The sequence below is a fragment of the Gopherus flavomarginatus genome, chromosome 2 (genome assembly GCF_025201925.1).
Source record: "Gopherus flavomarginatus isolate rGopFla2 chromosome 2, rGopFla2.mat.asm, whole genome shotgun sequence".
Taxonomy (NCBI): Eukaryota; Metazoa; Chordata; order Testudines; family Testudinidae; genus Gopherus; species Gopherus flavomarginatus.
Window position 1 is genome coordinate 165,592,050 of NC_066618.1, and position 16,791 is coordinate 165,608,840.

The 16,791-nt window shown below is 52.4% G+C and overlaps 1 protein-coding gene across 1 annotated transcript in view; it reads left to right on the forward strand.

The window, feature by feature from the left end:
* Nucleotides 1–16,791, forward strand: part of ADGRA2 (adhesion G protein-coupled receptor A2) — a 122,607-nt gene that overhangs the window by 35,177 nt on the left and 70,639 nt on the right. The window contains exon 2 of the mRNA XM_050939849.1: nt 12,139–12,210. Within this exon, the coding sequence (XP_050795806.1) occupies nt 12,139–12,210 (72 nt within the window). The remainder of the gene's footprint in view (nt 1–12,138; nt 12,211–16,791) is intronic.

The following is a 16,791-nucleotide window of genomic DNA, read 5'->3' on the forward strand; positions in this document are numbered from 1 at the left end:
CCCAGGACCCCTCCTGGGTGGGCTCGCTGTGGAAAGCGCACGGAGGGCCAGAGGTTGCTGGATGCTCCAAGGAGAGACCCAGAAGGTGAAGACGTGTGAGCTTCTTGCCCTGAACAAGTCTGCTCCAAGGGAGAGGAGGCTCCCCAAAGTCCTGACTGGCTTTGTGGGGAGCTGTTCCAGAGCATTGCCCGGTGACTCTGTGACACTGTGAACTGGAAGGTTTTGAGAGGGGAACATAACCACAGTCCATGAATTCCTCCCGCATAACCATCTGAATGGAGGGGAGCTTGGAAATAGCCGTAATGGCATCTAGGCATTGCTATTAAGAACAAGGTCCTAACAGCTGGTGCAGAACATGAGGCTCCCAAGAGGGGTGGTGAAGGCACCGTCCAGCAGAGATTAGTGCACAGGTGTGGGTGGTGATGGTGTGGCAGGTCCCTGAGAAGTGCAGGGGAGTCAGCCTGGCTGAGCCAGGGCATCACCGCGTTTCCTGCTCTGATTCAGCACCTAGGATCGCCAGATGTCCCGATTTTATAGGGACAGTCCCGATTTTTGGGTGTTTTTCTTATATAGGCTCCTATTACCCCCCCAACCCTGTCCTGATTTTTCACATTTGCTGTCTGGTCACCCTATCAGCACCACTGGGTGCTGTTAGTAAACCAGAGTGCAAGCTTTCTGGACCTTCCTTTCTCCAACCCCCCTCTTCAGCACCTTGTGACAGTGCAGGGCACGGCACCTGCCTTGCACAAGCTGATGCTTGTGAGCAGGGCTTGTGGGTAGCAAGGGGGAGACCCTTCAAAGGGTCAGAGAAGCTCCCCCAAAGTTGTGAAGTTTCTCTGTGGCTCATTGGCCTGCAAAATTGCCCAGGGGATCCTGGGAGAACAGGCCACGCTGGTGAGATGTGCTTGCTGTCTCTGGTTAGGCTGGTTATCAAGGCTCAAGAGGTTGTGTGGGATTTGGGGGATTATGTTCTCCATCCCTACCCTAGGTGCCCCCCGGGATGTCCCAGAGCAGGCAAGGGGCTGGAAGTGGAAACCTCTTAATGCTTTCTGGTGCTGCACAGCTCTTTTAATCTGCTAAAGCAAACAAACAGGAGAGAGTGGATCCTTCACTTTCAATGATGTTTGTTGGGGGTTCTGGAGAGAGAGTGCTGTTTGCTTTCCAGGGAGCCCAGGCTTTTCTCCAGGCCTTTTTTCCTTTCTCTCCCCATTTATTCATTTATTTCCCCACATACCTTGGGGTTTTTGTGCACTCAGTGGGGCAAACACGCCTCTGGAGACAGGCTTTGCTCAGGTGACAGAGGAAGAGGAGTTAGATTTATCAGCTTTGTCCCTAGCAGAAACTATCCCACGACACAGAACCACGCAAGGACTGGGAGTGTCTGGGGCGGGGAGGAGGGATGGAAGTAGCCGAGTGGTAAGACAGTGTTGAAATAGCAGAGGAGCTGCAGGTTGGTTAGCATGAGGGTGACTGGGTAAGGGCAGTACTGGACTAGCAGGGAGTGCTGTAGATGAGGACTGAGGTACGTCAGCAGAGCTGGCGGGTGAGGGGTGAGGCCCTGGCTTGAAATAGCAGAGGTTTGAGGAGCATCGGCACAGTTCAGTGGAGTGCTAGGGGGAGCCTAGGGCTAGAAGAGCAAAGGGGCTGCGGGTGGGGATTGAGGTGTGTTGGCGTAGCTGAGGTTGGGGGGGTGGAGGGTTGGAGGAAGCTTGCGCTGCACTTGATAGCACTGTCTTGCTATGAGTTCCCTCCCGTTCGTAGGCGCTCCGCTCCCCACCCCCGGTCATTAGGAGCAATAGCTGGATGAGGAGAGGAGAGTCGGGATTGTACCAGCTTGTGAGGGCAGTCTCTCAGCAGTCAGAGGCTTGCGAGTCTCTGTTCGGTTGTGGCGCTGTGCAGACCACTGGCTGGTGTGCAGAAGAGGGCTGGGCTGGAATCTGCTCCTTGTTCCAGAGGGTACGTGGTGGTCTGGGCAGGCAGAGGTACCTGCCCTCCTTGGGAGCCAACACTTTCCTCAGGGCACGTTTCCCATGGACGTATGGTGCCTGTTTGAAGGTGCTATTCGCCACCAGCCACTGGGTCTCTTGGAAGCAGATGCAGATTGTGCCCTCCAGCTGGGATCCCTGGCAATCCCAAGTACATTTCCGCTGTGATTACATAGGATCCACATGCATGGGGTTCTGTGTGTGAGCGTTTCTCCTTTTGATTGCTACTAGCACATTGGAAGCAAAATGCTATAGATGAGAAATAACCAGACTCCCACTGTAAATACATGCTGTGACTGGTGAGCTGCTTTGCCATGTGCCAGTTGGTGCAGGGCTGACCTGACTAGGAAGTTGTGACCCTTGCATGCACGTGTAATTCTGCACAAGCCTTCTTCTGCCTTGGTCCCTGCTTTAGAAGGAAACCTCCTTGGATCCTGTTGTTAGGGACAGAAGGTAGGGTAAGGAGAGGGAACCCCCTCAGATAAGAATTAGGTTGGGTTGTGAAAGCAGCTGCTGTTGTAATTAAAATCTCCTGGAATAATCTAGGCCTGGGATCTTTGAGTCCCAGACATACTTTTCTATGAGGCATAAGTGCAAACTGTCAGATGTTTGTCACAGTGGCTGGTTCTGGACAGGGATCTGTCTGTCAGTGAGTCGTCAGTTTCAAACCATTCCAATTGATGTTGCCTTTGGCTGAGCATTGCTAGAGTGTTTGCTCAGGGCTGGTCAGAGTTTGGTTTCATAGACCTTCTGCTGGGGGGGGATGGATACTTTTTGGCAGACAGGTGGGTCAAGGGAATCCTCAGTTGATTAAAGCAGAGGAGCCAGACTCCAGACTCTGCAGAATCTTGGTCCCAGGCCAGGGTAGATGCCGGCTGTCTCTGCTGCCCAGCCTGCTGGAAAGGAACTGGATGAGCTGGAGCAAGGCCCCTTTCATAGCCGTGGGGTCTGCAGAGCTGGCTCTGCAGCATGGTCCATTTGACGAAGGGCAGGGCTCAGCCCAGCGGGTTCGGCTAACCAGAGTCCAGTAAAACCGGAGCTTTTCCTGTGTGTGCATATTTCTGCTGATTATTTTTTGCCTGGGGCCTCTCTAGGGCCGGCACGCTGGGGAGGAAATGGTGAGACGTGGCAGGCCTGGAATCCCAGCCTGCTGTGGTTTCTCAAGCCTTTGACTTGTGGAACCAATTTGAAGGCTAGCAGGGCTGCTTGTCATTTCCTCTCCCCTCCTCCAGTGGGGTCCTGAGGCTCTGTGGACACAGCAGTGCCGGGTGGCAGCCCCTCATTAACACAGGATACAGCCCAGCATCTCGCTCAGGCCAGCCGCTCCCTAATTGCTTACAAAAGGGAAACGGAGAGGTGAGAGTGAGCGGGGGGGGAGGGTAATGGGCATTGCTGCAGGGTGGGGCAGCTGCTAACTGACTGGGTGTTAGAAGCAGAAGCTGCTCCCATTCTGAGCAATGGCCCCCGGAGGTCTCCTGGCTCCAACTCCTTGGAGTCTGTCGTTTGAGGTTTGCATTTGGAAACCATGCAATTCTCCTTCCCTGACCCTCCTTGGGTCTCCTGGTGCTTCAGGGGCTGCTTGTACCCTCGGCAGAGGGGTTTAAATGTATCCATTACTCAGGGTGGCCACTCCAGAGGGAGAGACAGTCAACTGCAGGGAAACATCCATGCGCTTAGAAGCTGAGTGCTCCAGGGGCTGCTAGAGAAATGCCCAGAGGCTGGCCAGGGAGCAGCAAGTCTGACCCAGGAGGGCGGTAACACCACAGGCCAGCGTGGGTGGGTGTGTATATGTATGTAGTGTCATTTGTATTGCAGTGCAGCCTAGAGGCCCCAACCAGGGATTGGGTTCTTACTGTGCTAGGCATTGTATGAACATATAATGGAGTGGTGCTCCCTGTCCCAAAAAGCTTCCAATCGAAGTACTTGGTGAGAGATCACTAAAGCTGCAACAGATGGAGTGGAGCACCAGGTAAGAGGGAGACAATTGTGATTGGTATAGCAAGCAGTAGTCAGAGCACACATGCGTACACACGTAAGAACGTCCATCCTGGGTCAGACCAAAGGTCCATCTAGCCCAGTATCCTGTCTTCCGACAGTGGCCAACGCCAGGTGCCCCAGAGGGAATGAACAGAACAGGGAATCTAAGTGAGCCACCGCCTGTCACCCATTCCCAGCTTTTGGCTGCCAGGGGGTAGGACACCCAGAGCATGGGGTTGTATCCCTGGCCATCTTGGCAAATAGCCATTGATAGATAAGTTCCTGGGTGATAGGCCTAATTCTTTTTTGGCCTCACAACATCCCCTAGCAATGAATTCCACAGGTTGACAAAGAACTTCCTTATGTTTGTTTTAAACCTGCTGCTTTTAATTTCACTAGGTGACCCCTGGTTCTTGTGTTATATGAAGAAGTAAATAACACTTTCTCTGTACCATTCATGATTTTATAGCTTGTTGGCATCCTTTCATCTGTGAGAGATGGGGGGAATTGCAGCCTATGATGTAGATGGTTTGCAATGTTTCATGACTGAATAGACCAATCTCAGATTTGCAAGCTCTTTGGGAGTTATTACAAATATCTGTGTCTTGGTTAGGAGCTGCTTGCTTCCTACTGGCTCTTTTCTCTTCAAGCTGTAGGAGCCAGCTCCTGTCATGGACTTTGATGCCCTGATGGAGACAATGGCACCAGTTGTTAGTCACTTGCCAAGATTTCCCATCGGTCAGGATCAATTCCAAATTCCTTCATATCTCGCTGGCATGTGTCTATATAGCGAAGCTTGGGACATCCTGTTGTTCTTGTTCCCTCTGATAGCTCCCCATATACATGTCCTTGGGTATGCGTTATCTTCCAATCTACACAGTTCATATCTCCTTGATATGGTCTCTTTTCCAAGCTGAAAAGTCCCAGTCTTTTTAATCTCTCCTCATATGGAAGCTGTTCCATCCCCTTAATCATTTTTGTTGCCCTTCTCTGTACCTTTTCAGAGTCTAATAAATCTTTTTTGAGACAGGGTGACCAGAACTGCATGCTGCATTCAAGGTCTGGGCATACCATGGATTTATATAGTGGCAGTATGCTATTTACTGTCGTCTTATCTATCCCTTTCCTGATGGTTCTTAACATTCTGTTCACTTTTTCAACTGCCTCCTCACATTGATTGGATATTTTCCAAGAACCATCCACAAAGACTCCAAGATCTCTTTCTTGAGTGGTAAAAGCTTATTTAGACCCCATAATTTTGTATGTATAGTTGGGATTGCTTGCCACATGCATTACTTTGCATTTGTCAACGTGGAATTTTGTCTGCCATTTTGTTGCCCAGTCACTCAGTTTTGTGACATGCTTTTGTCACTCTTCATGGTTAGCTTTGGACTTAACTATCTTGAGTAATTTTGTATTGTGTGCAAATTTTGCCTTCTCTCAGTTTACCTCCTTTTCAGAAAATTTATGAATATGTTGAACAGCACAGGTCCCAGGACAGATCCCTGGAGGACCCCATTATTTACCTCTCTCCACTGTAGGGTGACCAGATGTCCTGATTTTATAGGGACAGTCCCTATATTTGGGGCTTTTTCTTATATAGGCTCCTATTATCCCCCCCACCCCCGTCTCGATTTTTGCACTTGCTTTCTGGTCAGCCTACTCCACTGTGAAAACTGGCCATTTAGTTCTACCCTTTGTTCCCTGTCTTTTAACCAGTTCCTGATCCATGAGAGGTACTTCCCTCTTATCCCATGACAGCTTAATTTGCTTAAGAGCTGTTGCGGAGGGACCTTGTCAAAGGCTTTCTGCAAGTCCAAGTACACTATCTCCACTGGATCACTCTGGTCCGCATGTTTGTTGACCCCCTCACACGCTCATGTAGCGGGGGAGTGTGTATATGTGCATATGTATATATCTCGGTCTGAAGTGTTCCCCTGTATTTATTTTTCATTTATTTGTTCAGAGGCCTCGCTGGCCAGAAGATGGACTGTTGGGAAGAGAGGAGCTGGGCCCCGAGAGGCCTTGCTAGTTCCCGACAAACCTCTGCCCAGTAAATGGGCTAGAGAAACCCAAACAAAATCTGGAGACATCCACATACATGCTGGGTTTTCTTAGGGGGAACTAATGGAGTCCGTGCCCTGGTCTCTGCCTCCGGCACACACACACAGCAGCCATTCAGCCAAGCTGGAGAAACAGCCTTTATATAAACAGCACTGACTTCAAACATCAATAAGCCCTCCCTTCCCCCCCCGCCTTTGGTAACTGAACCTCTCCAGGGTGCTTTCCCAGTCCACGTGAGGCATTTTTTCCCTTTGCTTTTAAAGCATGTCTGTTCACTCGCACACGCAGACCAGCCCACTGGGAAAGTACATAGCTTCATCTTATGAGTTTCTTTCATGCATGGTGGAAACACTCTAGGCCCGCTGCTGATTGCACGTCCGATCCCTGTATTTCTGACGGGCGTAGAGCTGCCTTTTAGGAACACAGTGGTTTGCCTGGGCCAGCACCAGATGCTTCGGAGGAAGAAATCCTGCCCCAGAGAAGTTTCTTCCTGGCCCTCATTAGTTAGCTTAGTGCGTGCCTTGTAGCAGGAGGGTTTGTAGCCCTTCCCAGGTTCCTGTTTGTTTTATACTTATTGTAATATCACTGGATATTCTGTTATTCATATAAATGTCTAATCTCATTTCGAAGCCTGCTAAATTCTCAGCCTCCATGGTGTCTTGTCGCAGTGATTTAGCTGAATTTAGTCTGGCTTCACCTCTCCCAGAATCCCTCCTCTGCCCTGAAGCGCCATATCCAGCAAGAGCAGGCCCTTCTCTGCATGTATCATCAGAGAGACTCAAAGTGCTTTATGAGCAGTAAATGAACTGAGCATAAACGAGGAGGCTGGGGCCCAATCCTAATGAGGAGTGCTGAACACTCTCCATTCTAGGCCCTCGGCACTTTAAGGGCTTGGCCCACAGGTGAGCGTTACCTCTGTTGCAGATGGGCAAACTGAGGCACAGAGCGGTGAAGTGACTTGCCCAGAACCATGTCATGAGTGTGTGGCAGAGCTAGGAATAGACCCCAGGAGCCCTAACTCCCAGCCCCACTGGAGAGCCCTGAGATGGGCAGATGCTGGGACGGAGCGAGACACGGGCTGTACAGTGGAGTACGTTTCTGGGAGCCTAGTGGAATGAGGTGGAAGGCAGGGAAGAGCCAGGCATGTTCCAGGAGGGGACCCACTGAAAGGAAGGAATCTCGATGAAAAACAGCTCCATTCTGCTCTTCCCGTCTGCCCAGCTTTGGGATGCACCCCGACGGAGAAGGGGAGAGTGGCTATAGCTCTGTTACCCCAGTGACAGGAGAGTGGCGTTTCTAGCCCGCCGGGGCTATGTATGCTCCCATTATCCCCTCCCCCAGCAATAACCCTGACCCTGCCTGCTGCTGCCCTGCCCTCAAGCAGCTGGAGCCCGCAGTGCTTTTCCTAAACAGCTAATTGTCCCCCACTTCCTCTGCTGCCCTCCACCTCCTCGACCAGACAGAGCAGGTCCTGCCCCAGCTGCTTCAGCTGCGTAGAAGCCAGCGACCTTGTTCAAGGTTGCGTGGGATCGGAGTCGGATTCCCAGCACGCATTCCCCAGTGAACCCACGGTTCTGCTCATGCTGGTGCCACAGACCTGCTGTGTGGAGGGGAGCCGGGGGAGTGAGCGTGGGGGGTTGTTTAAATATTTCTGGGCTCTGTTTTGCGGGGTGAGGATGCCCACCACTGGAGAGGGGAGGGTGAACTCGTTCAAGCCCTTTAGGCACTCTGGTCAGCTTGAGATAGTACCGTTAGCCAGTCGGTTTTGGTGCCTCGTGCCTGCGCGTGACCATAAGGGAATACATCAGCCTGTTTTATTAGCGCCTCCTCAAAGACAGCTGTCAGTTTGCTAGCTCTGGTCCCTGTTTTGCGCTGCAGAGTCGAGCCTCCCCATAGAGACGCCTGCCTGCCCTGTGGCATGCCTGGCTGCTGCGGGAGGCAGGGACTCTGTTACTGGAGGCTGATGAATCGTGAAGGATTGTGATCTCCTTGTGTTGCTGCGTGAACCGTGTAGCGAGCTGAAAAATGCCCAGGCCTGAGCTGGTCTGCTCCTGTCCGCGTTCCAAATGACTGCTGGGGCAGGAGTTGATGTGCAGGGAAAATTAGGTAGGCATCATCGCGGGTTGACAAATCCCTTCCTGGCTCCCCCCCACATACAGGCAAACTTTATACTGAGTCAGGTGCAAGCTGTTTGTCTCCAAGCAGCAAGATGTTTGTTTACCTTCATGCTGGGAACATCCTCCCACTTCCCATGTGTCAAATGTCTTCCCCACTCCCTTTAACCCCTCCTGCACTGGCCTCTTAACTGAGGGCACCTCCTTGCTTTCCCTGCTCCCAGATGGGTATCTCGTGTTTCTTGTTTGTCCAAGCATCAGCTCTCTAGGAAAAGGACTTGGACTCCACGTGTTTTGTAGCACACTTTGTGCAGTATTTGTTATTAGATAGTGTCCCACGTGTGCTCGGGGCTTCACAGAAAGCATGGAAAGCATTGTCCTGGCCCAATAGAGCTTAGACAGGATCTGTGCTAGGCAGCAGGGAGGGCACAGGGCATGGTGGGGCCCTGGAGTACAGGAACAGAATTGCAGGGTTACTCCAGTTTGGCATGTGCATGTGTTGGGGTGCTGTTTGGTGATTTCTGTATTGAAGTGTGTTCTCTTGGGGTATTTGGGTGGCCTGTTCCATGATGTGATCTATTTCTCTATTGGAGTGTCCTTGTTTGATGAAGGCGGTTTTGTGTGTGACAAGGTGTGTATCCTAGACTTTCTCCTTGGAGCATATTCTGTGGTCTCTGAGAGCCTGGCTGTAGATAACAGATTTATTGGTGTGTTTGGGGTGGTTACCACTGGATCTGTGGAGGTGAGTGTGGTGATCTGTGGGTTTCTTGTGTATAGTTGAGTGCAGCACCCTTGCTGATGGTGGTGTCTAGGAAGTTGATGCTAGTGTCACCTAGTTGTTGATGCTGGTTGTCACCCATCTGGAACCCAATGGGGTGTCCTCTGTTAGGCCTGACCAGCTGTGTGTATCCCTCCAGCCTTCAGGGCTGGCTGGCTGGTATGCCCGAGCAGGCCCAGTTAATGGTATGAGACCTGACATGCTCCATGCCTGCTGCCCCTCCCAGCTGTCAGCCCCCTCTGGTTTTATAGGGGTAGATTTCCCCCTCTGATGTGCTGCAGATGTGAGGAGCTGTCTCAAGCAGCAGCAGGAAAGTCAGGGCTCTGAGAGCCAGGAGGATGCTTGTCTGCTCGAGGGCTGTGATACCATGTCAGAGGGGCAGGTCAGGCCAGTGAGCAGCCTGAGGAGTGTGGAGGGCGAAATGAGGGACACCACACAAAACCCACATGTGGCGTCCAGCTCAGCAGCTCGTTTCTCACAGCTTTCCTCTGAGGCAGCCCAGCTTCTCCTTGCTGCTGCGCTGGGGCCAGCTGTGCTGAGCGTCCCGCTCCCAGACTGCTCCCCTTGCCATGTTCCTCGCTTGATTCCTAATTGCAGCCGTCCCAGCCAGACAGAAAGTTCCACCTCCTGGATGCTCAGTGGTGGCAGGTCATGACCCGAGGCCCCGTTGTGGAACTAACAGGGCTGAAGGGTAACCCTCAGTTGCTGTAGAGCCGTGGTTCTCACCCAGGGGTACATGTATCCCAGAGGATACGCAGGGGTCTTCCAGGGGGTCCATCAACTCAACTAGATATTTGCCTAATTTAACAACAGGCGACATAGAAAGCACTAGCAAAGTCAGTACAAGCTAAAATTCCACACAGACAGTAACTGGTTTATACTGCTCTGTATACTATACACTGAAATGAAAGTACAATATTTATATTCCAATTGATTTATTTTGTAATTTATATGGTAAAAAGGAGAAGGTCAGCAATTCAGTCATAGTGAGCTGGGATACATTTGTATTCTTATGTCTGATTTTGTAGGCAAGTAGTTTTAAGGGAGGTGAAACTTGGGGGTACGCAAGACATATCAGACTCCTGAAAGGGGTCCAGCAGTCTTGAGAGCCGCTGCTCTAGAGACCCCCCACTCTGGGCAGCTTCTGGCCATTGGGATAGGGAACACCACGTGATGAGGTGGGAGATCCAGAGTCGACGCTGGGAGGCATTCCTTAACCGCCCCTCTGTCCCCACCTGTCATCGCCATGAGGGCTTGTGGCAGAGACTTTTCCTCCTGCTACTTCCTTTCCTTGCTACTGCCTGCTGCAGAGAAAGGGGCTGCAAATGCCTTGTGCAGTCACCATTGCTCTGCAAAGCCTGAGGGAGGCCTGTGTTGATCAAGCAATCGGCCCCTCCAACTGCTCAGGGTCTCCCTGTTCTCTCTGCTCAGTGCATGTGGAGGGCTTGGGACCTACTAGCTTGTGTCTGCCTGCGTTTTCCCAGCTAAGCCTCTCTCCCTGCCCTGCTCTCCAGTTTCCTCTTGCAGAACAGAGATCTACCCATTAGAAAACATCAGCCCTGTTTCCCTTCCTCCGCAGGGGCTGGTGCAGGCTCTTCCCTAGGGCCTCTTCTCCAGGCCACTGTGAAAGGTCCCAGCTGGTGACATTCTGCTGCTTCCCTTGGAGAGGCCTCTTCGTGTTTATAGGTCTTGCCACACAGAGGGACTGTTTGACTGCGGTGGGTGGAAATCTTTCCCCCGTGGGTCTCTTGAAAGGGCGAAGGAGACTGGAGCAGCTGGCTAGGGGAGGGCACCCTCAATGCTGAGGCAGTTAAAAGCACAGTGGCTGACTGGTGGCCCTTTTGGCAATAGGCTGCATCTGTAAGTGCTAATTGCTGCTAAAGAGCTTTAATGAGCTGCTAGCTGAATTGATGGGTGCGTGTTCCTTTCCCCTCCTCTCCTTTCACCCTGGCTGGCTTCCGCTCCTCAGCCAGAGCAGGACTGAGGGCCCCCTTTGTGGTCAGCTAAACTGTTTACTTTGGGATAAAGAGTCGGTGCCGAGCAACTTGAAAGGCCCTGCGCCTGGGAGCTGCTGGAATCCTGACTCGGAGCCCCGCTCAGGGATGCGCAGAGAGGACAAAGCCGTTACTGCCAAGCAGCTCCCTGATGTGCAGAACGGCCTTCTGAGCCCTTGCAGCCCCGAGGCAGGGAGCCAGAGCAGGACGGGAGTGAGGGAAGTGGGGAGAGGAACTGGGAACAGCTGAGTCCGAGTCTAGCAGTGGCCTGTCAGGAGTGTGGGTCACGTAATCTCTAAGCTGTGAGGTGCTCCAATTGCCTTCTCTCTGGCTCCCACCTCACTGCCCTCTGACCCTGCCAGGCTGCAGCGGCTAAAGCCACCTTCTGCCGTGCCCAACGGCCCTTTCCACACTCCCACTGGCCCCGTGTGTGTGCCTCCACCTGGCCGTCCAAACCCTTCTTCCAATCCCATGTTCCCCCCAACCACACACACACACCTGTCAGGTAGGGGTCTCCCAGGGGTTGTCGGACGCCAATTCCTACACCCCCCAACCCACGCTTTATCCTGCTAGCGGGGCCAGCGTCTCCACCCCATGTCTCCTCCTTCCACTCCCCCCCGTTCGCCACCTTCCATGGTGCTCCTGTAAGTGGAACAGGCCCTTGGTCCCAGCACACCAGCCTCCCCATTCAGCCCCCTCGGAAAGAGCTGCTGATTCCATGCTTTGCCGGGAGAGAGAGAGTGAGTCTGAATCCTTCTTCATGCCACCCTCCTCTGGCTCATCCCACTGCCTCTCCTCTCCCCACACTAGTTCACTGTGGCACTCCCCCCACACGCAGTGCTCCTACACCCCTGCCCACCCTGCCCCTCCTCTTTCCCTCAGACTCCTGTCTCCCTGCACGATGGTACTGTTGCCGTTTTGAGGCTCTGGGGCGCTGCTGAGGAGAGTTGCTAACGGGCCATAACTATTCGTATGGGACTGTGAGATACAGAAGGGCAGACTAGATGATCAAATGGTCCCTTCTGTCTGTTACAAAGCTGTGACATCTCTGCACGTATGTTGTGGTATCTCCAGTTTTGTTCCCCTACATCTGGCTGTGGCTAACAACATTCATCCCCACCCCCCTACGGACCACACACCTAGCCCCAGCCGGTCATGCAGGCATTTGCTGCTTGTTTAACTCAGGTTGAATAACTCCCCTTTCCCCCTTTCTCTTTCCCCCACAGGCTTTTGAGTAACAACAAGATAACGGTGCTGAAGAATGGCTCTTTCTTCGGACTGCGTGCTCTCGAGAAGCTGTAAGTGCCAGTCGGGCCATTGTGAGTTCTGAGCAGCTCTGGGCTCCTAATGAGGGACTAGGAAATTAGTGACCAAAGCAGAGCAAAAATTAAATGGGCGTGGAGGGGAAAGAGAGAGTTTTTTTCTGCTATGAAGGGGGGAGGGGGAACTGCTTGGTGTTGGAGGGGCTTTGGTAACCAAATGAAATACGCAACCCGGTGTAACTTGCTTTTCCATTGTTGCTACAAATATGGGGGAAATTGCACTTAAACTCCACAGCACTGGCTGATGGGAGCAAGGGGGAGCAGCTGCTGTGTGTCAACATGCAAGACATTCAGCCTGTCTCCTCTTCTACATGAAAATGGGTGCGCCTGAGCTCACCGTGCTGTCCCTGGCTTGTTCAGTGTCTCAAATCACTTTGTACAGGATGGCTTGCACTGCCCGTCCACTCGCAGCCTTAGCAAAGAGGCCAAGGAGTTAGGGCGTCCCTCTGTCCTCTACAGGAGGTCTCGCCAGGACAGGTGTGAGGAACATCAGCTGAGCTTTTCCAAAGCATCTGGAGGGTTTTGGCACCCACCTTTTGAGATGCCTTGAAGGGGCCTGATTTTCAGAGGCTGGATGCTCAGCACTTACTGAGAATCAGATTCCTTGAAAAAAGAACAGGAGTACTTGTGGCACCTTAGAGACTAACAAATTTATTTGAGCATAAGCTTTCGTGGGCTACAGCCACTTCATCAGATGCATAGAGTGGAACATATAATAAGAAGATATATATACATACAGAACATGGAAAGGTGGAAGTTGCCATACCAAATCTAAGAGGCTAATTAATTAAGATGAGGTATTATCAGCAGGAGAAAAAAAACACTTTTGTAGTGATAATCAAGATGGCCCATTTCAGACAGTTGACAAGAAGGTCTGAGAATACTTAACATGGGGAAATAGATTCAGTTTGTGTAATGACCCAGCCACTCCCAGTCTCTACTTCTCCAGTTGGGTGCCCAAGGGTGCATGCGTGAAGGAGGAGTGAGGAAGTTTGTGTTGCTTCTTGGCTGTCGGGCTTTCACCTTCAACCAGCACTAAATCCCCATACTCGTATGCAGGATTCCCACCGCCAGTGTTTGCAGCCCTGCTGTGGAGTGTGGAAAACGAACAATTCGGGTGGAGGATGCAGCCGCTCTGGCGCGGCACGGAGGGTGTCAGAAGAAAGAAACGGTCTCAGGGAGCGAAGGGAGAGGTTCTCTCGGGGACTCCAGGAAATGAGTTCCACTTCAGAAGCTCATTGGAAAGCCACGTTTGGGCTGGAAGCGTCTGAGGAGGCATTGATTTGTGGGGTCCCATATGAAAAGCGACATTGTCCGTCGAACAAAGTCCACGTTCTTATCTCTCTGTGAAAGGGATCTCTCTGGTGGGAGCCTTTAATAAGGGGAGATTTATGGCCCCCATATGGATTTGATCTGTAGGTATGTAGGAGAGGGTTCCGCACACTGAGGGGGTTTTGTTCCCAGACACTGCCTTTCTGAAGGACTCCTGCATTCCAGCAGTGAATCGGGGACTCTAGCTTGATGTATTGAGTGAGACTGAAAGTGCAGCCTGTGCTCCGTGTCCCAGGAGGGGGCTGAGGTTCTCCAGCAGACTGTGGCGAGACTATAGCTTGTGGAGCTGGACCAAAGCAGTGCTGTAAATGGCTGTCCCATGGATGAGGATCCATGCCGTGCTTCCCAAGGCTTGGCCTGGATACTTTCTGGAGGTGGGGGTGACAGGGATAAAGATGTGTCTCCATCCCTGCTGGGAAGCTGGGCTGTAGTGCCTATAAAAGGGGAAACAGCAGAGTTTGAGTCAAACAATCACTCGTTCTGAGGAGAAAAGGATGTCGTGATTTCAGGGCCTTGCAGCTCCATTCCAGGGGGGTGTTCGGGATCCCACGGCACAGTTTTGAAAACAGGGCTTTGTCATGCCATGCGTGGCCAACATTTTTCTTCCCTCTTACAGCAGTGAGCTTGTTGGTTGTCACTCCCCACCCCAAGGAGGTTGCATTTCTCTAAGGTATGAGATCCATGTGCCTTGAGGTCCTGTGAGAATGAAATGCACTATAGGGATATGTCTGAAGTGCTCTCTGGCCAGTCCAGAGTTCTCTGGTGTTAGGTTGGGTGTGTATAACCTATATGGAAGAAGGTTCCACTGTCACTTGGAGAATCAGCAGCAGGAGCAGTTTGACTGCTACGAAAGTTGAAGATGATGCTCCCTTACTGCTTTTATCCAAGGAGCTCTGTGATGTACAGATGATAACTAGCCTCATTGCAAAGCCAGTATTCTTGTTGCTGTTTTACGAATGGGGAAATTGTGGCAGGGTATGCTAAGCACCTTGCCCCTGCTCTAAGCCACCGGGCCCACATACCTTCCCAGCGCCGGTAGCAGAACACCCAGGAATTGGTACTGTCTGTAAGACCTAGGCATTCCCTAGCTTCTGTGCAAATGAGTAACAGAGAGTGAGGAGGGGTAACTAAGCAGTGCCCGGACTGTGGGACTGGGGAGGTGGAATCTGGGCTTTTGCAAATGTCGCTTGCTGGGCAGTGTAGGTTATTTGGCTTAAAAACAAAGCCTTGAACCAGGTGCCAGTTTCTGCAACCCTTCCCCTAGCCCCCACATGTCACCACTGCTGTTCCTGCCTCCTGGACTGTTTGCTGCCCACCCATCCACCCTTCTAGATTCCAAAATAAAAGCTTCTGCAAGGCCTGGTTTGGGTCTGCTCGTTCTGCAAGGTGAACAAAGCAGTGCAGGTGGCAGAGTGGGGTCCAGGGGGTGGCGAGAAGAGAGGGCATGTGGAGGAGGAAATGGGGAGAGGCCATAGAAGAGAGCTGTACTGTGCTGTGTCAGGACCGAGTGACATGCATTGAGTCTCTGTGCAGCTGGTGGGGAGTGCACACAAATACCCCATTCACGCTGGGCTTCCAAGTCCTCTCTGCAGCACTCACCAAGGCTGCTAATGACTCGCCTGCTGGGAGGGAGGCTTGTGGCTGTCTTAAAGCTGCATAGCCATGCAGGGAGCTGGGGCCGTGAGAGCGCTTGTCCAGGGGTCGTGCGGCCAAGTATGAAGAGGTATGAGCAGTACCCATGGTCCCTGCTGACTTAGTGGGGAGGCTGGGAGAGTGAACGCTCAGCGTGTCAGGGTCCCTTGTACTGACAGGCTGCAGTAAGGACTGAGGTGCCTGATTTTAGGCTTTCTGAATCGGAAAACTCTGTCTATGTGGCCCTGTTTCTCCTCCGGTCTGGGCATGCTGATAGCCACCCGCCTTTGCAAAGTGCTCCGAGCTACATGGGCAAAAGGCGGGAGGCAGACTCTAAGTGGGGCTATATCCCTTCGGCACACCTGGCCCTGTGGGTATCGGTAACTCCGGAGGCCACTCTGTTGATTGGGCTGTAGAGGAAAAGGGCTGAACAGACCCCTGTAAGTGCTGGGACCCACGTTCCAGTGCTGGGTGAAAGGGAGTATCCAGCATGGTCCGACTGCTGTCTGAACAGCATCCCATTCACTGGGATGCTGGGCCCAGTTCCCATTCACAGGGGCCACTAAACAGTGGATCTGGTGAAGAGAGCATACCCGTAGCGGAGGCAAAGTGCCCTTGCCCAGCAGGCTCAGCAGCTCCGCTGTGGTGCTGCTGGTTACTCCCCTTGGAGAGCCAGGCCTGAGGCAAGCCTGGGTTTCATTAGCTCCAACTCAGGAAGCATTTATTAACATGAACCACGGTCTCGTTATACAGCATGCACCTGCCTCAGCCAATAGCAGATCCCAGCTGCTCCTTCAGGGGATGGGGCTTCTGGAACGGCCCTGATGTGCTGGGAAGCAGGAGGAAGCAGGCAGGGCTGTCGTGTGAATGCAGCTAGCAAAGCGTGCCTGTCCCTGCAGAAATCTTCCATAGTATGCACTGGCTGCAGCCTGAGCAGGAAACTGAGAGGTTGCTGGGGGAGCTTCCAGCTGTTTCCGGAACGTTTGCCCATACAGGTGTCCCAGGCACATACATTTATACTCTCCTTTTGAGGCCACATTTCCCAGTGCTCTGCACCCGCAACTGGGGCCAGATTTTCAGCAGAGCTCAGCAGCCAATGTTCAGCCAACCTGCGGCGCTGATCCCGCCACACATGTGGGTGTCCGAATTCTGACCTTGGTATCGTGTCTTCCTTGTCAAGGGTGGGCAGGTGGGGCCCCGAGTCTGAGAATCTCCCATTGTTCAGGCCAGTCTCGTTTTGGTTGCCAGCAGTTCGTTCTCTTCTGAACGGGGGCAGCTGGAAGCCCATTGCAATAAACAGGAGATGTGGCAGTGCGGTGGCACAAAGCTGAGGAGCTGTGGGATCAGCCCAGATTCAGGAAGGCTTGTGAGACTGAGCATCTTGAGACAGAGACTGCCCCTCGAATGGCTGCAAAGCACCTGGCCTGGCCCAAGCACTACTCTAAGCCTGAATACTAAGCCCGCTACTCTAAGCGTGAGTAACATGCATCTTTTAGCTTGGCCTGGGCTGCAGGCTATAGAGCTAATGGCAGTGCCGTTTTTTTGAGCCTGTCCCCAGTGTGTTTGGATGGGACACTTGCCAGATTCAAAGGT